This window comes from Tamandua tetradactyla, chromosome 21, assembly GCF_023851605.1.
Source record: "Tamandua tetradactyla isolate mTamTet1 chromosome 21, mTamTet1.pri, whole genome shotgun sequence".
Taxonomy (NCBI): domain Eukaryota; kingdom Metazoa; phylum Chordata; class Mammalia; order Pilosa; family Myrmecophagidae; genus Tamandua; species Tamandua tetradactyla.
Genome location: NC_135347.1, coordinates 60598377 through 60619091, shown reverse-complemented (window position 1 = coordinate 60619091; position 20715 = coordinate 60598377). Strand labels below are relative to the sequence as shown.

Here is a 20715-nt window from a genome sequence, read left to right as displayed (position 1 = left end):
ACAACAGGGATGCGATCAGCAAAATTCAGACCTGCAAAGCTCTACATAACACATGATCAAAGTTACTCAACCAAATTTGGAGTTGAGAGGGACACACACACACGGGGGGGGGGGGGCAGCAAAGGTGAGATCCTGCCCTTTTTAGTTGCCTTTTTCTTGATTTGATGCTTACCTTGTTACTGCTGTTTTCCAAAACTTTGAGAAGGGTGCTTCTGTTAGTTCTTGTTTGTTGTTTAAAGCTGTGGGAGGGTAGAGCCGTGGAGTGTCTCACATCACCATCTGCATTACCCTCCTCTCATTACCGAAGTGCTAGCCTGGCTCCCACTCCGTGTGGGTCGCTGGTCCAGCTCTGGAGGGATCAGGGCAGCCTTTGCAAACCTACAGTCCTGCATAAGTATCTGTGCTAGTTGGTCTGATAGCAGCCTGGAGAATGGAACCAGGACGCTCACCACTGGCTTGCCTGCCCAGAACTTACTCTGCGCAGAGTTGGCTCATAGAGCTCTCCTACAGAACACTATAGAAGACGGTAAATCACAGCTGCTTGGGGGTGAAGGCTGGCTGGCTATGGGACATACAATGTAACACCTGGACCATGAGGAAACACTGTTTCCTAGGAAATGGGGACATTCATTTCTATGCAAATGGAGGATTTCCTAGGGCCAAGTGTGCATGCCCAAAACAAGATGCCTGTAGAAAAGACCAGGGAGGACCCTACGCTGTTTGCCTCCTGCTGGTCTCTAAATTCATTATTAGGACAGTTAAACTCTCTTTTGTATACCATTTGCATAGACCGTCTTTTACCATTGATGGTAGTTTGGACAGCGTACTCCAGTTTGGATATGTCCTTGCTCTTGGTCTGCGTTCTGGAAGGGTGGTGGACTCATTGTAAACAAGTTCTCGTCAAGCTGTTACTGAAGTTCAGGCGTGGCCCCACTGAGTCAGGACAGGTGCTGGAGTCCTGTCTAAGGAAAGTGAACTCGAATGGACAGGGAGGCCTTAGGGAATAGCTAGAAGCTGGAAGTGAGTGGGACCCGGAAGAGAACGAAGATCCTTCCGTGTGCATCTCCACGTTACACAAAAGAGAGCGGGATGGCCGCACTAACTTCAGAGAAAATAAACTTTAAGTCAAGAAGTGCTAAAAGGGACACTATGCTTGATAAAGCGGGGCAATTCATCAAGATGTTATAATGATAACATATATGCACTTAATAACAGAGCCCCAAAATATATGAAGGAAACACTGACTTATTTGAAGGGAAAAATACATAGTTCTACAATGATAGCAGGAGACTTCAACACACCAAGCTCAATGACGGATTAAACATCTAGACAGAAGAGCAGCAGGAAGACAGAGGGCTTGAGCAATAATGTAAACCAGCTAGAACCAGCTGACATATATAGGACATCCCACCCCATACTAGCAGAGTGCACATTCTTCACAGGTGCACACAGGTCATTCTCGAGCATGGACCACATATTAGGTCAGAAAACAAGTCTTGATAAATTTAAAAAGACTAAAATCATACAAAGAATCTTCTCTGACCACACTGGGAAGAAGCTAGAAATAAATGGCAGAGAGAGAAAGGTCTGAAAAATACGTGGCATTTATAAATATGTGGACATTATACAATATACTCTTAAACATCCAATGGTTCAAAGAAGAAATCAGAAGGGAAATTAGGAAATATCTTGCGACAAATGAAAATGAGCACACAACATACAAAAATCTATGGAATGTAGCAAAGGCAGTGCTGCATTAGAAAAGATCTCCAATCAGCAGCCTGACCCACATCAGGAGAAACTAGAAAAAGAAGCACAAGCCAAACCCAAAGTGAGCAGAAGGGAATCATAATAAAAATCAGAGTGAAAATAAATGAAATAGAGACTGGAAAAACCAGGAGGAGCTTACACACACACACACACACACTCAAACACTCATAAAGATGTTATCCTTCCCATTATAGAGATGAGGGGCCTGAAGCTCCAAGAACAGTCGCTTTTCCAAAGTTACAGCGCTATATGGTAGGGTCGCATCCCTAGTTCGTGTTCTCTCCATTCTGTCTCGGCTGTTCCGAGCGTGGCCAATGACTCAGGTATTCGTGGACGTGGGATTCTGTGCATTGACTCACACGGTAAGAGAGCTCATCTGCTGTAACTCTCATCCAACCTTCTGTTATGACACGGAGAACAACTCAATTAGGTGCTAGTGTATCTTTAACACTTCTCTAACAACTGCTTATTTGTTTTTTGTTTCTTTGCTTATTTGTTTTTAACCTGGAGAGGGCACACCTCAATTTCTGAACTTTCACTGAACAACAACTATGTATGTAGCAGGGATGTAATCATATTTTCTTAATTTCATTTTGTCAATTTTAGGGATGCTGCCTATTTATGTGTTATCAGTGCTTCCATTCATAGAGCAATACAAAATTTCATTTTAAAATAAACTTCAGTAAAAGAAATGAACTGGTTTAAAGAAAGTGATTGCATGAATAAAAGTCATGGTGCTTCAGAGAAATCGAAAAAAAATTGCCAGATGAGGTGGACTCCAAAATCTGATCTTTGGAAGAGAGTACCCCTGAGCACATCTGCCCTCCACCCCACACCCTCTTTGAGATTTTGTTGCTGGTGTCATCTCTCCAGCAATAATTCAAACTCTTGGCCAGGACACGATTTGTCACCATCCCATTTGGAAATTCTTAAGTCATTGTTCACTGCTGAACGCAGTGAGTTTGGCGCAGACCCCAACTGCTGCCGGCGGCCTCCTCATTTCCCGTTGGTCAGACTGGACTCCAGCATCGGACCCACAGCCTTAACTGCCCAGCATGCCTCCAATGCAGGGCTTCAGGAAAGAGCTAAAGGCAAACCCCTAAGTCACGGAGGTTAACACCCAAGACACTAGGTTCCTTTGGAAATCTTAAAATACCCTGGTGATAACTTGTTTAATATGCACCTTGGTGTTTACAGGGATATTGGCCACATCAAGCTCCATCCATTTCTCTTCCCTGAACCTCCAATCCCCCAGTCTTTTATAACACCGTGCTTACACATTTAGTTCCTTCTTCCTCCTCACCTCTCCTGGGACAGGAGCTGTATTCAGTATGTTTGCAAGAAATGGTTGTACATGAACTGCATTTTAAAAACATTTCAACGAGTTCTTCTACACAAGGCAAGGGCAATAAAAATTCTCATGCTGCGTATATTTTAAAAGGAATCACAGTCACATAAAATAATATTGCTTGTGTGTTCCCCAAAGAACTGGAAAGTCCATTATAGTCCCTGTCCTGCTGGGTAGAGCATCTTCTCTTCATTCTTTGTTATGCCTGACACTATATGTTCAGCCTGTTACTGAAGAAATAAAAAAGAAATCTGTATTTAAGACAATGCATCTGCATTCATCTCATTTCCCACGAGTCCCACGAGCCTGGAAAATTGTTCGCCACCGGGCTTTGCAGCGTCCAGGCCCTGAACAATAGCAGGCTTCGGCTCGGCGTTTTCAGTGCATTCTTCAGGGAAAAACCGTCCTCGCCGAGCGGGTAGAGGCGTCTTCCTGAAGCCCAAGGTCAAAGGAGAGACCGGCGGGTCCTCCTCGGCGGGCGCCCGAGCACGCAGGGCTGCCCGCGCCCCCGCGCCTGCTCTGGAGTCGGACGCGCCCCCCATTCTCCACCCGGCCGCGCGGGGGCTGCATGGCGGGCCGGGACCGGGGCCGGGGTCGGGGGCCGCATCCCCTTGCCCAGCGGCGGCGAGAGCCGTCCGGGTCCCCGCGCCGGAGCGCCTGCCCAGCCCATTGTCCGCACACCCGGTCCCTGCGCTTCCGGGCCGCGGGGAGGCGGCTTGCTGCAGATGACATCAGCGCCGGGCCCGCGGCCACCGCTGGGGAGGTGCGGGTGGTCCCCTCCCCCTCCCCTCCCCCTCTCCCTCCCTTCCCCCTCCCCCGCGCGCCGGCGCAGGCTCCGTATAAAGGCGGCGCCGCCGACCCGCCCCTCAGTCCGCTGCGGGCCGCGCTTGGCGAGGGCGGGGGCGCAGCCGGGGGGGCCGGGGCGGAGCCGGGGCGGCGCGGGGAGCCCAGCTGCCTCCCGTCGCAGAGCAGCCGAGCGGCCGGAGGCGACGGTCCGCGGACTCGGCGGCGGCAGGATGGCGACCGTGGTGGCGGCGGCCTGCGAGCCGGAGCCGTGCGGCGGCGTCCCCAGCCCGGCGGCGGCCACCTCGCCCAGCCTGTCGCACCGCTTTCTCGACAGCAAGTTCTACCTGCTGGTCGTCGTGGGCGAGGTGGTGACCGAGGAGCACCTGCGACGCGCCATCGGCACCATCGAACTGGGTGAGTGGCCCTGGCGCGCGGAGGCGCGCGCGACCCCACCCAGGGCGCAGCGGCCCCCTCGGCCCCCGCCGCCGCCCGGGCTCCTGCTGTCCACTTTCGGTGTATAATCCGAGTGGTCAGGGTTGAGACCCGGAGGAGAGCGCGCCTCATCCCTTCGAGCTCTGCACCTGGCTTTCCGCGGAGCCGGGGGGGGGGGGGGACCTCCTCCCCCCGGAAGGGAAATGCAGGTGTCAGAGGAACAGAGGCCACCAGGAAGCCGCAGGCTGCGGGGGGGAACACGCCGTGCCCCCCCCCCAGCTCCCCTCGCCCCTGCTTGGGACTGGGCAGACCCGGGGTACGGGGCTATGTGCCCGCGCTCGCCTAGCAGCCTGCCTCGTGCACTGCCTTTTCGCCCCCAGAAATGTCTTTTCTGGCCTCAAAACCTCCAGATCTATTCTTTCCTGGGAATGACTAGGCGAGAGCTAGGGCCACGCCCGCCCAACCCCCCCCCCCCGCAACCCCCCCCGGCCCCCCGGGACGCAGGGATGGTTCCCAGACGTAGCCGCCTCGCCGCCGCCCCGGGCCTTGGCGCCCCTTTCTGAAGGACAATGAAACCCCGAGTTGTGGGGTGCGGTTTCTCCTTTTAAAGGTCCAAGCGTTGAGGAGGGCGGCTGGGGGTGCGCGTGGGCAGGTCGTGTCCGAGGCGCGCCGGGCAGAGGCCACATACCGAGGTCGCGAGCACTGGGCGGGGCAGTGAGGCTCGGGAGGACGCGTTTTCGGGCGCGCGGACCCACCCGTCCCTAGTCCCCCGCACCGCCGCAGAGGCCCCCGCCCTGCCGCAGTGTCCCCATCGCCCCCCCCCCGTACTGCCCCCATCGCCTCCCGCATCGCCGCAGCGCCCCCAGCCCTCCGCACCGCCCCCACTGCCCTCCGCACCACCCTCCCGCACTGCCGCAGCGCCCCCATCGCCGGTCGCTGCGCCCCCAGGCCTTCCGCATCGCCCCCTGCCCCCGCACTGGGCGCACCTCTCGGGCACCGCCCGCTGAGTTCGGCTCTGCGGGCTGCGCGCCCACCTCTTCCTGCGCCCCTCTTTGTCGCGGCCCGACCCCGGGGGGGCAAGCTCTCGCCTCCGCCTCTCCCTGCATCCCCGCGCCGGGCCCGCGCGCTCCCTAGGGCGGGGCTCAAGCGCCTCTGCGGGCGCGGGCGCGGGCGTGGGCGTGGGCAGGCCGCACTGCGGGCTCCATCGCGGCCAGTGCGGACAAAGAGTCCCCGCAGCCCTCGGCCCCCCCCCCCATTAATAAAAGATTAAAGAAAAAACATATTTTAGATCCAAACAAACAAAACAAAAAGCAAACCCTTGTCATGTGCCTCTGCGTTTGGAAAGGGCCACTTGTGCCCAGAACAAAAGGCTGCCGAGTGGGGACTGAGTTGCCCACCTCGTTCTTTTGTTTAACTTTAGGCACTGATTTTTTCTTTACAACTTAAAAAAAATAGCAAAATGCAATCGTTGCATTTTATACTGAAAAAAATTTTCAGAATGAGATTTCTATAATGAAATGATTTATTTGAGCATTTCAACAACCTTTCATTTTCAAACTAGAGGCCATTAATCCGAACTGTCCTAATTTGGCTGATTTGCACATTTTCCCGTATGAAAAATTTCCCAGTACTGACTTTGGGTGTGGCTGCTCTAGAACGCAATGACTTTGGATTTACAAAAATGCCGTTTTTCAGCAACAGTGCCGGGAATCTGTCCCACATTAGAGGGGCTTTCCTGTCTGTGAGACCCTCATAACCTCCCTTATGGCGAGCCAGCACCACCTTCCCTTTAGAAATGAGGGTCCGGAGTGGTGGGAGGCATCGCGGACCAGCTCAAGGTCACGCCGCTCCTGCGGGCACCGTGGCATCGCTGTGCCCTGTCCCTGTCCCGATACCGGTGCAGGGGAGGCCAGTATCAGAGGGAGACCGACGTACAGCAGTGTTCAGGGTTCCCCTCCTCCTGTCCCCGGGCAGGCTCAGCACCACCTCGGCCGGCATTGTCTTCCTGCGTGGTGGCCGCCCATCGGCTCTCAGCTGCTCCTCAGGGGCTCCTTTGAGCTGCTTCTGGTTGAGGATAAAATGGATGTAGCCGAGTGCTGCTGCGGAGTGCTTCCTGTCTTTACTCCTCATTTGTATTTTTATAATACTAGCTCTAGATGATGAAAAGATTGGCCTTTGATAAAAGGATAAAATCTTTTCTGATAAAAAGATTTGATTTTTTAATGCATAAAATTTATTTACGTCTAGAGACAAAAGGGCGCAAAAGGTAGATGGACAGCTCGGTGCATTTTCACAAAATGAACAACCTGTGTTAAGCAGCTCGAGAAGCAGACGTGACTGGAATCCCAGAAGCCTCCCCATATCCCCTTTCCAGTCACCACGCATTCCTGAGTCGAATTTACGAATTTGGTCAGGTTTTTGTACGAAACTCTGAAATGGTTGTATTGATCCCATTAAGAATTATCCAAGTGAGTGGACAGAGCCATTTCCATGCTCCCAGGACCAGATGCTGCCCGCCCTCCTGCGCCCCGCCCTCCTGCGCCCCGCCCTCCTGCGCCCCGCCCTCCTGCGCCCCGCCCTCCTGCGCCCCGCCCTCCTGCGCCCCGCCCTCCGGGTCCCTCCTTCCTGGGTACCTCCCTCCTGCGCCCCGCCCTCCTGCTCCTCGCCCCCCTGGGTCCCTCCCTCCTGCCCCCGCCCCCCTGCCTCCCTCCTGCGCCCCGCCCTCCTGGGTCCCTCCCTCCTGCGCCCCGCCCTCCTGGGCGCCTCCCTCCTGCGCCCCGTCCCCCCGGGTCCCTCCCTCCTGCGCCCCGCCCTCCTGGGTCCCTCCCTCCTGCCTCCCGCCCTCCTGGGTGCTTCTCTCCTGCTCCCCGCCCTCCTGGGTTCCTCCCTCCTGCCCCGCCCTCCGGGTCCCTCCCTCCTGCGCCCCGCCCTCCTGGGTCCCTCCCTCCTGCGCCCCGCCCTCCTGCGCCCCGCCCTCTTGGGTCCCGCCCTCCTGGACCCGCTGCGGCCTCCGCCCACGGTCTCCTGGCTGCTGGGGCTCTGAGATGACCAATCCCCGGGACAGGCTTCCCTGTCCCCGAGCACCGCAGGCTGCGCAGCCGTCGGGTCCAGCCCAACCCGGGAGCAACGTGATGGGCGGCCGCTGCTGTGTGGCGCGGGGCTGGGCGGGGCTGGGTGGGCGGCTCCAGGGCATCGCTCTGAGGTGTGCTGGGGCCCAGAATGCGCTTCACCTCTGCCCCCTTTTTCTTCCTATTTCTCCTCTCACCTAACTGACCCCCTGTGGGTTGGAGACCCTCGCAGTTTGGGTTTTTCCCGTCTGATTGCTGAGAGCTCTCCGCGAAGCCTAGAGAATAGCCTATAAATCTGCAGGGAGATTGTGGTAGCGGAGTAGATCGGCAGGCGGAAGCACCTCATATGGAGGCCCCATAAATGCTTCTTGAAACCAAGGAAGATGACTAGTTTTCTCAGCTCTACTCAAAGGCGCGAAGTGGGCTTTAATCCTGTCTTCGCTCAGAGTTTGGAACAATAGTCTGGCTTTGTTTCTTTAATTGTGGAAGACCTTATGCGAAACCATTGTCTTCCACACCAATTACCATTCCAGGCCCTTCTCCCCGAGGTCCCCTTCCTAATCAGCACAGGTGCACTAAACAGCCATGCTCACGCCTCTGATTTATTTTAATGTGTAGACTACCTGCAATCTATGCCTTGCAAATAGAATTCTAGAGCTTTGTGCAAAGTGTTTTTATTGTTTCATTTTATTTTTTAAAAGAAACTGAAACATATAAGGAATACTAAGTATCAGTTTGAGGCTTTCAATTACTGTTAAAGAGTGTAACTTTTCCTCTTGTCAACACTGGGAATCACAGAGATATGTGCATACAAAGACAGCTGTGTGTGCCAGCCACTGGGTGTTTCAGGTGTGCTGGCCCACTACGTTGTAGCTTTCTGATGTCACTCTTTTTTTTAAATTTTTAATTAATTTTCTCTTAAAAGTATAGCAACAAACAAAAACATTCTTAACATCATTCCATTCTACATATATAATCAGTAATTCACAATATCATCATATAGTTGCATATTCATCATCATGATCATTTCTTAGAACATTTGCATCAATTCAGAAAAAGAAATAAAAAGAAAACAGAAAAAAAATTCATACATACCATACCCCTTACCCCTCCTGTTCATTGATCACTAACATTTCAATCTAAATTTATTTTAACATTTGTTCTCCCTATTATTTATTTTTATTCCATATGTTTTACTCATCTGTTGATAAGGTAGATAAAAAGGAGCATCAGACACAAGGTTTTCACAATCACACAGTCACCTTGTAAAAGCTATACCATTATACAATCATCTTCAAGAAACTTGGCTACTGGAACACAGCTCTACATTTTCAGGCTGTTCCCTCCAGTCTCTCCATTACACCTTAACTAAAAAGGTGATAGTCTATTTAATGCGTAAAAATAAGCTCCAGGATAACCTCTTGACTCTGTTTGGAATCTCTCAGCCATTGACAATTTATTTTCTTTCATTTTGCTCGTCCCTCTTTTGGTTGAGAAGATTTTCTCAATCCCTTGATGCTGAGTTCCAGCTCATTCTAGGATTTCTGTCCCACGTTGCCAGGAAGGTCCACACCCCTGGGAGTCATGTCCCACGTAGACAGGGAGGGCAGTGAGTTTGCTTGTTGTGTTGGCTGGAGAGAGAGAGGCCACATCTGAGCAACAAAAGGGGTTCTCTGGGGGTGACACTTAGGCCTAATTTTAAGTAGGCTTGACCCATCCTTTGCAGGGTTAAGTTTCATATGAATAAACCCCAAGATTGGGGACTCAGCCTATTGCTTTGGTTGTCCCCACTGCTGGTGAGAATATCAAGAATTCTCCACTTGGGGAAGTTGAGTTTTCCCCCTTTCTCACCATTCCCCCAAGGAGACTCGCGAATAGTTATTGATTCACTGTTCAAATCTGGGATTTATTGGGGCATCACACTGGACAAACATACAAAATCTTATGTCCTACTCAAGGATCCATGTACTTATGGTGTTCAATTAAGCTGTCTACATAAGTTATATTAGGAAGTGCACTAGTCAAAATATAAATTTTGTACCAAATAAACGTTTTTTGCTTTAGTCTCACACAAAGGTTAAAATTTTTAAATATGAATTACCATCTATTTTCAACACCCTGCAATACTGGCATTCCTTTGTTCTTCCTCATGCAAAAACATTTTTAAATTTGTACATTTAGTCACTATCATTATACAGTCTAGGCATTCCTAGATTATACCATCTCATTCTTTATCGTCTGTCTTTCCTTCTGATTTCATTTGTGCCCCCAGCCCTCCTCCCTCTATCATTCTCACATTCAGCTTCATTCAGTGTACTAACATTATTGTATTACAGTTAGGTAGTATTGTGATGTCCATTTCTGAGTTTTTACAATCAGTCCTGTTGTGCAGTCTGTATCTGATGTCACTCTTGAATATCTTCAGTCTAAGACAGTAATAGAATGAAGAGATTTGGGCTTTACTTTTTGTCATTTTAACAGGGCAGAAAACATATATGGTAAGCGTGTTAAATTTACTATATTTGCCTTTATACTTTTCAAAGTCAAAGGGAGATGAATTTCTGCTTGCTGCTTAATTGCTGTTATTTACTCAAGGTGCTGTGATCCACGTTGAAATGCAAACCAGCCCCAACACTTACAGTCATTAAACTGATGATTCTTTGTTAATCTTCTCAAAGAGCTTATTTTTTATGACCCTCAAGTTGCTGCTTTAAAAAAAAGAAAAAGAAAATTGAAATGAGGATCATCAGTTAGGTCAAGTAGAAAATTAGGAAATCCCTGAGAAATAAAGTCTACGTGAATTTAGCATTTCCTTTGTTTTTATTGCTTCTTTAGTTTATGATTCTAATCTGGTTTGAGGTAGGTTTTTGGCATAATTTTTACAAATAGAATCTTATGATTCTAGGTTAATCATTTAGGTACTTGCAAAAATATTCAAAAACCTATTTCTCAGAGGGAACAACTGACATCCATAGACAAAAAGTAACTTGTCAAACTCCAAAATAACTGCCAGATAGAGCCTGTGTGCTTTCAACAAACAATCCATAGCCATTTTATTCCGTAGTCTTCAATCTTCTGTCTCACTTGGGAACATGGAATTTAGTCATTTAAACAGGAGGTGCCATTTTGTTGTTGTGGTTGATTCCATGAAACAATCCTGCAACGCATTCATGTGATTGGCAACATTGGGGAAATTCGGCGTCCGTCCGTAAGGGTCCCTGGCTCTTCCTCATCCTTTTCCCTGACTCACACCTGCTGCCCCACCCCCTCCACCTTTTATTTTCTCCTTCTTCCCACGTGCGAGCTTCATGTGTGTGTTAGCCTCCCCTTTGTGGACGGCCAGGGAGTTGTGGAATTGAGAAGAAAGGCCTTTTGTTACTCCCCGAGGAAAAGGGTGAGGCAAGAGTAGGTCCAAGAACTGCCAGATGGACACAGGATGGCGCTTCCTTCCAGACCTGGGGGGCTGCCCCCGAGGGGGCTGGGAGCGTTCTCAGGATGCCGCACCACACCGGTCGGGGTGACGGGGACCTCCGGGCCGAGAGATTTTGTCTCTTCCACCTGGACCCCTTATTCTGCCCCCACCTGGGTAAGCCAGTAAGGGGTGCAGATCTGGGAGAATTAAAGGTCTGGGGCCAGCTTGAACTGGGGTGTATTGGGTGGGGGGATGCGGATGGGGGGACGTCAGAGAAGAGGACTGGGAAGCCATCATGGCCCCTCTGCTCCCCACCAGGGACCCGGAGGGCTTGTTTCTGAAACACCCAGTATCCCCTCCAGCCATGAACAGACACAGGGAGACTCTAGGAAGAGCCCTAAAGAATATTTTTTTTCTGCCCTCGGAGCTTTTGAGGGCCCACTGTTAACTCCTCCCAGGTACAAAAGGGAGATACATCAACCTACTGAATGCAGTATGGACTTAAAGTGAGAGATACTATTTCCCTTTACTAATATTTTCAAGTAGCAGGTACAGAGTGAGTGCAAAGTATTTTATTTCTAAAATTGGTATAGACAGTGGCCTGGTTCCAATGTTTTGCTTTCCAGCTAAAATTACTAGTGAATCCATTGTAACCTGTATTTTATAAGTGGTAGTAATGATTATGCATTGTTAAGAAATAATGTGGCTGGAAATTGCTCTCTTAAAAAGAGAACCCAAGCTAAACTTTTAGTTCCATTGGTGATATAAAGATGAGAAATCTTATTTTTATTAGGTATTTACTCATGAAACTTCAAAATTACTAAATGCCTTTTTAGTTTAGTACCTTTTAATTGCTAAATTATAAATCATTCAACTGGCCTTTACAAAATATGAAGCAAACATTTAATTGCATGTATCATGACAAGTTAATTGAAGCCCAGGGAAAAATGGCAAATAATGTAAGAGCAAGCCTACCCATAACCCAAAGTCATTCAAATTATGTAGCAATTTGGACATTACTTGAAACAAAGGCAGAAAAATTGTATGAATTTAGTTTAAAAACATGTTTTATTATTAACTTATCGACAAGCTGGAAGACAAAGTGGAGCTCAGGCCTGGAGCCTGGAGAATTCAGTCAACATTACTGATTAGTCAGCTCAGACAGGACTCAGTGATTCTCACACTGGGCGGAAATAGTGTGTACGTTGAAATAAAATATTCTAATGAATTCAGACCTCTCAACCTGTCAAGCTCCCCACGAAACAGAAAGAACTAATTTATCATTTCTCCACTAAAAAGATCCACAAATCGTGACAAGCCTTACTTGTTAAAATTTAAATACTCCATTAGCACAAATGCAAACTGAGGCTGTTAATGTTTCTGGGGAGACCCACAAAATTCTCCCTCCTACCTTAGCCTCTCTTTAGGAATGTTAACTCTTCCATACCTAAACTCTTCCCATTTATCATGGGAGAAATTTCTGCCTTTGTATTTCTTCACAAATGAAAAGGCCTTTCATGTACAATCTGAAGGTACTAGATATACAATAAACTGAGGTTATAGGATAGTTTTTAAATGTTTGCATATAAATTTAGGTTGATTCTTTGCAAGATAAGAATACTGCACAGACATAAATGGAAGTGAATACAGATATGCATTAAGGCTTTACAGCGGTGTCCAATAATGCACTGCCATTTGTGTTCTCAAGTCTGAAAGCACTAATGACCAACAAAAATGAGTAAATGACATGGTGCTTATTTGGAGATAGTATACCTGCTGCGATACACGTGAAGGTCAAGCACCTGCCCTTTGGAAGGTCTGCAGTAAATGCCTGGCACTCAGAGGTTTGTTCCTGTCGATCTCTGAGGATGCCCCGTACAAGGCACCATCACGGAGACTGCGTCCTGGCCTCCCCATGAGCAGTCTATTTGGGAAAATGTAAAAGAATGTAAAAACGCACACACTCCAGAGTTTGAGGGGGGGTTCCCTGGTTTTCCTTGCTGTCTCCCCAGATCTCCTTTCTCTGATGCTTTCTGGGTCTCCCTCTCAGCTGCCCCCTGGTGGGAGGGTGGGTAGGAGGGAGGAAGAGGAAGGAGGAGGAAGGAAGAGACCAGGGAGGCCCGAAACCACAGTCCCTCTGTTGGTGCCCCTGTGCTGGCTCTCCTCCGGCCCCCGGCCTAGCGAAAGGAAGCCTGAGCTTCCGTGAGAGTAGACAAGTTCACTGCCCCTGACCCCATAGAAGTTTTGTAACGTATAAAAAGTTGCTTCATTTCTTTGCCTCTGGATAAGAAAATTCAACACAACTAACAATTCCTGAATGAAAGAGCTGCCTGCCAAGCTATTCGGGCAAAACAAATGCCTGGGAGGACAGACAGGTCGAGTCCAGAACACAGAGGTCCGCCTAACCAAGGGTCCAGTGGGTTTGGCATTGATATCCAGGGGTTGAGAAACGACTCTCATGCATGGTGACACGCACACTAGAGACTTCCTTTAAAAACCGTGCCCAGATTGAATGCCAGCCCCAAGCCCCTGCCTCCTGCACCTGTGTACTCCATTTTCCTACCACTTACAGGGAGCCCAGGAAAGCTAGAGCTATGCTGGTACCGCTGACACCTGGGGACTGCCACAGACCTGGCCATCTTGTTTCTGCCCTCTCTACTCCTTCCCCAGAGTGCAGTTGTCATTCCCTTAATGATAGTCTTCTTTTATTCTTGCAGAAAAGCTGCATTTACATTTTATGAGGGGCAGGGGTTCATTGCACACTGCTAGTTGCCCTCCCTTGTGGTTTCTACCTCCCCAGCCCTCCGTGTTGTGGCATCCACTGTTAGAAACCAAGCTCTTCAGAAGGCAGCTTCCACACCCTACCAGAGCCTGAGAAACAGTGTAGTGACGTTTTCCAAACCCCTGTGACGTGGCCAAAACTGGAAGTCTGTCAACCGTTTCCTTTCTGTCCTTAGGAATCCGATCATGGGACACAAACCTGATTGAATGCAACTTGGACCAAGAACTGAAACTCTTTGTATCTCGACACTCTGCAAGATTCTCTCCGGAAGTTCCAGGTGAGTTTCCCTGCAGTATTCACCAACCTAGAAGGGATTGCAAATAATTTAAATGTTCATTTTACCCAGATGTAGTTATGAATTCAAATTAGATACCCTGGAATCTCATGACCCCTTTCCCTCAAAAGAAAATGCAAATGTCTACTGCATTTAAAAATGAATAAACATCAAAATTTCATTTTTGCATCATCATCTGCCACTGAATCATTGCTTACTTTTCTTTGTGTGGTTCAAAGAGGGTTTAATATTCCACAAACTGCTGTTAAAATAGACTTTCGTTCAGAGGTGAAAAAGAATCCTACAGAATAAATAGAGGTAAGGATCCAAACTTGTCATATGTGGAGACGCTGCTGGCCAGCAGTGGGTCCCCTCAGTGCCCCTGGGGTAGGAACTGCTGGCGCCACCCCCGCCACACCTGCCTCTGGGGAGCAGCGGCCTGGAGCTCTCCCAGCTGGTCACTTGCAGGGATTGTGGGAGAACATTTCAGGCCCATAAAGATTTCAAACCTGGGATGTGTTTCTCAAAAGCTCTTTCACTGACCCACCATAGATGCTGTAGTGTGTTTTTTTTTAATTGCATTTTTTAAAAATATTTTTTATTATGAAAAATAGCATTACTACAAAAAAGCCGTAAATTTCAAAGTAGATTGTAACAAATAGTTATAGAATAGATTTCAGAGTTTGATATGGGTTATAATTCCACATTGAGGTGTTTTCCTGGTAGCTGCCCTAAGACACTGGAGACTAAAGTGTCCATATAGTTGTATTGCCTTTTATTTCTTGGATATCACTTGAACGTTATGGAAAGCAGAGTAGAGGAAGCTCTTTCTTTATGCATGCCTTTGATGTATGGTTGCTGAGTTTATTGGCATTGAGGTAAAATCGAGAATGGGCTCCAGTATGTTTTGACTGAGTAGGTCACGGGCATTAGCATAGTAGGGATGCGAATTGAATCTACTTTCACAGGTGTCAGGCTTCACGAGTCCTTAGCAGCGCCCTGCTAGCAGTGTACCCATGAGACTGTCCCAGCTCTTCCTTTTGCGTTTAGCATTACAAAAAACAATACCCATATATATGGTGATTGAAATCAATCAGTTTAATAATGGAATTGAGTAAACTGGTTTATTAAACACTGACCTTGCTGCAAAGCCTGTGAAAAACCAGCTTTTAATTGACTCTGCTCTGAGAATGACCAGCACATGAGTTGCTGAAGTAAAGGTACAGTGCATGGTTGTTTCTCGTTATTGTGTTGCATTTTCACGTCTTGCAAAATATAAATGAATTATCTTTTGTCCAAGAAGAACACTTATTTCAGAAGGACGATAAAAGCCGAGCTTTTATCCTTTTATGTAGGTTGTTCTGGCTTACTTACTGTGAGTTGGGTTTTTTTGGTAAAGCAGATCATGTGATTCCCATTGTGTTCATTCATAATTGGATTTACTTTACAGAATGACAACAGTGTACTGCAAAGTGAAAGGCAGCCAGAACTTCTAAAGAGTTAAACCATTCTTTAAAAAATGACCTAGTATTACTCTTGTAGACTCGGAAGGTCAGGTTCCCCTAAATTGCCACATTCTCTGCTCCTTTCTCCTGCTGTTGTCCACAGTAGGCTCTGTTCACCTGCCTGGTTGTGGCAGTGCTGTGCCAGATGCTGTTGGAGGTTGCTCTAGGGACACGGAGCACCGTTTCCAGCCTGGCTGGCTCAGAACCAGCAGCGCTCACCTTTCCCCACGAGCCCGTGAGCGCCCTGCACCAGCCTGCCCTGGGGAGCTGCGCAGCCCGAGCAGGGCCGCCCATCGTAGTGGTGCATGCAGGACGCGTGCAGGGCGCATGCAGGACGCGTGCAGGGCGCATGCAGGGCGTGTGCAGGACGCGAGCAGGGCGCGTGCAGGGCGCGTGCAGGGCGTGTGCAGGACATATTCAGGGCGTGTGCAGGACATATTCCAGGGCGTGTGCAGGGCGTGTGCAGGGCGCATGCAGGGTGCATGCAGGGCATATTCAGGGCATGTGCAGGACGCGTGCAGGGCGCGTGCAGGGCGTGTGCAGGGCGCATGCAGGATGCGTGCAGGGCGAGCAAAGTCTTCCAGCCGAAACTGCGGGCCGGGAAAGCATGTGCCTGGTCCGTTTCTGGCAAGTGGGCTTTGGAGAGAAAAGATTTGGTGTTGGAGGGCAGGACGCAAAGTTGGTGAGTGGAGATTGCTCACAGGATGGTCTGATTGGGCTCGGGGAAGCCTTTGGCTCTTCCCGATCAAACCAGAGTTTATAGAAACGTTTGGAGTCTTTCGTTTTTAAGTGGAACCGATTCTAGTGGTTACTTCCTTACTCACTGAAATTCCGTAAAAGCCAACGCATGTGCTCAGGTCACCCTAAGGTGAGTCAGCCTTGAATCTTTGTATTTAGAGTTCTAAGACTCTAAGTTCTCTTAGAGTCAAGGAACAAGATGAACGCTGGCTCCTGAAAATGGTAACGGTTTCAGTCACTCAGTCATTGAAAAAAATGCTTAATAGCACCTACAATGTGCTTTTGGGGTGCAGCCGGGCCACCGTGGTGGAGAAGACAAGCCCAGTCGCTACTTTCAGTCAGCTTTCTTCTCGCGGGAGGAGATGCTTCATGATTACGTACAGCCCAGCATAAGATCCAGCATCCTGCGTCAAGACCGGACTTTAACCAGTTTTTTGCTTTGCTTTGCTTTGCTTTGCTTTGCTTTTTAGGTTAGCAGATCACAGCAGTTATGGCAAACACTCGTCTTCTGTGACAAAGACAGCTCAGGACCAGGACCCCTATTATAGCTGTTACACATTCACATTGGTTATTGTATCTTTTTTGTGTTTTTAAGAATTGGAGGTTGTGCATAAAAGACGGGATAGCCTCAAGTTGCAGCGATCAGAGGTTGCCCAGATGGGGCCACCGTATTTGTTCCCGTATGTTCTTTCTCCCCCATTCTTGAGTTCTTAAATATGGTTTTGAGATTCATTTCAACTAGTTTTTCAGGATTGAGGGTTTCATTCAAGAACCTTGATCAGCGTTGATATCTCTGCGCCCCGCCCTGCTCCAGAGTGCTGTAACGCTTGGGGTCAGCCACGTAGGGCATCTTACCGTCCACCAGACATGTGCTGTGTGTCCATGTACCCTGCGGTGCTCCTCCTGCCCTGCATGGTCAGCAGGTGTCAGAGCAGCCTGCCGCAACTAAGCTGGGCTCAAGTGGGACCAGTTACCTAGAGAGAAAAGCTCAGGTGCTTTCATGAACACCCCAACTATTCACTCAGGTAAAAAGTCAACAATTGAGTGTTTTCAGCATGGACCAAAAGTCCTACATTTCCTTATCTTTATGAATTCAAATACTGTCATACAATTTGTATCTATCTATTAATCACATAGGTTTTTTTTTTTTTTTGGTACCTTGGCCATGTTGGAATCTGTCTGCCTATTAAAGTAATTATATATTTCTTGATAATCTGAGTTCCTGTAAAAAGGTTAAGAGTGAAGATTCTTGAGCCATCCCACCCATGATTTGATCATAGCTGTGCCATTTATTTGCTGTATGATTTTAGACAAGTTACTTAATCAATTTATGCCTTAGTTTTCTCATATATGAAATGGAGATGATCACTCCTAACCCATATTTTTCATGAGGATAAAATGAATTAATTCGTGGAGAGAGCATAAAACAGTGCTTGTCACATGGTAAACAATAAACACAAGCTAGTATTGTGCGTCCGTTTGACTTGTGTATTCGGTGATTATTTCCATTTATAGGAAATACTGGCTTTGGCTATTGAGTGTCTTCTTTTTTGTAATAATGCCTAATTTGCATTAAAGTGTTTTCTAGAGAAACACTTCAACATTATCAGACAAAAAATAGCTGCTGGTTTTGTGTGGGGGCTGCAGCCATCTATATTCGGTTTGGGGAAGTACTTTGCGCCTTAGAACAGAAAGGAGGCCGTGGTTTTGGCTGCTGCCATCACGGACTCTCAAAGCAGGGTTGTAGGCCCTTCGTGGAACCATCTGTCAGGTGCTGCAGCTGAGGGCACTGAGCTGGAGGGAGAGGTTTGCTTGCCTGGTTTCTCATTAGGATGATCCATTCATGGGTGGCTTCTCTCACTCCATCTACTGCTAGGTTCGCTGCTAGTACTTTCTCCAATCACTTAGAGACTGTAGACTTTGCCAGTTTTGAGAAACTGGAATTTCTTGTGGTTTATTTTCTTAGTCAGCTGAATAAATATTCAGACCTTGGCATATTTATACTTTGTCTCTGGTTTTATAACTTGGGATCACGTTAACAAAAATATTCATACAGTGTGATTGATTTTGAAATGTATATATGAACAGTTTTGCTTAAGAACTCATGTGTTTTCCCCAGAGGAAAAACACATCCCAGCTAGGCATCATTAGATTTGTGTTGGATGGCTGCTAGGAATGTCCTGCCTTGAGATTGGTTTTTGATGGGGAATTAAAATCAAGCCCTTTGAAATGAAGTCGTGTGAATCCTGTTCTCCCTTTGACATTTAATGAGACAAGGCTTTACAGCTAATATTTGTCATAGAGTAATCAGAAAATGTTAAAATGCTCTTAGCAAATGCCCACAAATGCTTTTAGCATGGTTGTCTGTCTGGAGTTGTGCATCTGGTCTGCCGGTACTGAGAATCAGAGCTTAGCCGGAGCGGCCTGGAGCGCCTCAGGTGCCCTGCGACAGAGCATTGCCTGTGCTTTGGGCCGAGCCTCCAGCCTGTGGACGAGGCACACTGGCACGTGCTGCTTGGTTGGCTCTGGGGGAGCTCTGAGGGGTGCCACGTGCAGAAGTCAGCAATTCCAAGACCTGTAGAGGAGAAAAGAAAAAAGTGCATGCACATTGAAAATACCCATTTAAGCATATATTATATATTCATGTTGTCTATATAAATTGAGGCATAAATACATGTCCATGAATTCTCTTTATAATCGAGGAATTTTGAATCCAAACTGTGAATGAAAGTATTCACTATTTTGAAGCTACATTTTCAGTTAAATGCTTGAATTCCATTTTGAAAAGGTTGCCTTGACATTCTGCACGTCCAGCCCCTCTGCGTGTGTGAGAACACATTGCTGAACCGAACGTGGAGGGTTAATTTCAAGACTGTCTCCATCCTTGAGTGCTGGGGACTTGTCCACTGGTAGCCTCAGAACTAGAGGGAGATTGTTGGACTGGAAGGTTTTCTGGGAACTAACCTGAAACGACTGCTTTGCTGCCCCGAAGCCAGTAAAGAGGACCCTTTGCAGAGGACCTGGCCCAGGTGTCCCTGTGTCGGGGAGGTTGGGAGGGGGCTTCGGTGGGCAAGCGGTTCCTGGACCTTCCCCTCGGGCAGCGCTCAGAGGCTGACCTCACGCTCCTGGGCTCACCTGAGACAAGTGGGGCTCCTGTCACTCCCTGAGAGGCTGCTAGGTGGAATTTCCTCCTTTGTAAAACAAAGAAATCAGGCGCGATCCTGGTATCCTGCGTTTTGTTCTACGAGTCAGTAGCTCTGCAAACCTGGTGAAATTCCGTTTGCGAGCTGTGGCCTGTGGGTCTCACTCCCAGGAGAGGCCTGATGTGCGGAAAGGCACGTGAACGCACTTGCCGAATTTTGTTTAGCCATAAGTTTCCTTCACTTACTGGACCAGTCACTTCCACCTCCTCTTTCTCTCATGGGCTAAATGGTTACTAAGGCCTTCCCGGGTTTGACATGCCATGATTTTTCTCCTGAGGTTTTACTAAATTGCCTCATCACTGAAAAGTAGAAGGGAACTTGTCCTTCTCTGTTTAACTTGGAATGTTTTTTAATCCAGGTTTAGAATTGACATAAATGAATTTGGTTTAGAAAACCTACCTGTCCAGGGTTTTCACTCTGAGGACGTTGCCCGGCCTCAGGCACCGTGGAGCCTGGTCCTTGAGTTTCCCCAGCTGTCTTTACGTTGCGCACAGACCAAGCGAGGCAGACACAATCATGTTTGCACAGTCCAGACACCTGGATGGAGAGTCTTCCAAAAGTCAAACTTATGGTGTTTTATCTACATAATGCCAAACAGGAAATAGCTGCAGTGTTTTCCATTGACGTGTGGTGCTGCACTGAGCCTCTGTTCTTATACACAGATCTTTGGAAAGAGGCTGAAGTTTGAATCTCATGAGATTCATCTGTAGGTTGAGGATGCTAAAAGTCCCAGGCACATCGTTGGATATGGATAATTGAGAATGGAGTACATTTTAATAAGCATGATTAGCAATGCATACCTTGTCATGCGAACTATCAATTAGCACAACATGATTTAACGAGTAAGCACATGCAGATATGAATGCTCTTGGGAAGCAATGCTGAAATCAGATTGTTGCTGACAATCTACCACTCATATGCAGGTGCTCGTGATCAGAAAGCCTTGATTATCCAGAAGGAAAAGGAATTTTTATGGTAATGCATCTTATGATTGACTGTTGGTTTCTAGTACCTTTAAGGTAACAATTTCAATTTATCCTATCCCTGATTTGGTCATGTTTGTGAGAAATGCTTAATTCGCTCATTAAAATTGAAATGTAATGCTATGTATTTACAGCAGGCATCACGGAGTTCTAAAACTCAAGGAGATAATTTATGTACAGTAAGAGATTAGTGACAATACCTCGGTGGATGAGAACTGCTGGCGGCCGGTCTGGCTCACTGAATATTCTGTTCATGGCAAATTGTCAGTATTCCCTATGGAATTATTATTTTTCAAAGTTTAGAATCCAATGATTCAGTTGTTTCTTTCCTATGAAAACCTCAAATTTATCTTAGAATTGACTTAGAATCTCTAAACCAAATTTATACATTAAACCAGGATATACTTAAACTAT

General features: G+C 47.8%; 1 protein-coding gene across 1 annotated transcript in view; it reads left to right on the top strand.

Annotated features, from left to right (window-relative positions):
- The first annotated feature begins 4134 nt into the window (after positions 1-4134).
- The window catches only part of MAP1B (microtubule associated protein 1B), an 89835-nt gene continuing 73254 nt past the window's right edge, over positions 4135-20715 (top strand). Inside the window, exons 1-2 of the mRNA XM_077139509.1 lie at positions 4135-4318; positions 13774-13875. Coding sequence (XP_076995624.1) covers positions 4135-4318; positions 13774-13875 — 286 coding nt within the window. The remainder of the gene's footprint in view (positions 4319-13773; positions 13876-20715) is intronic.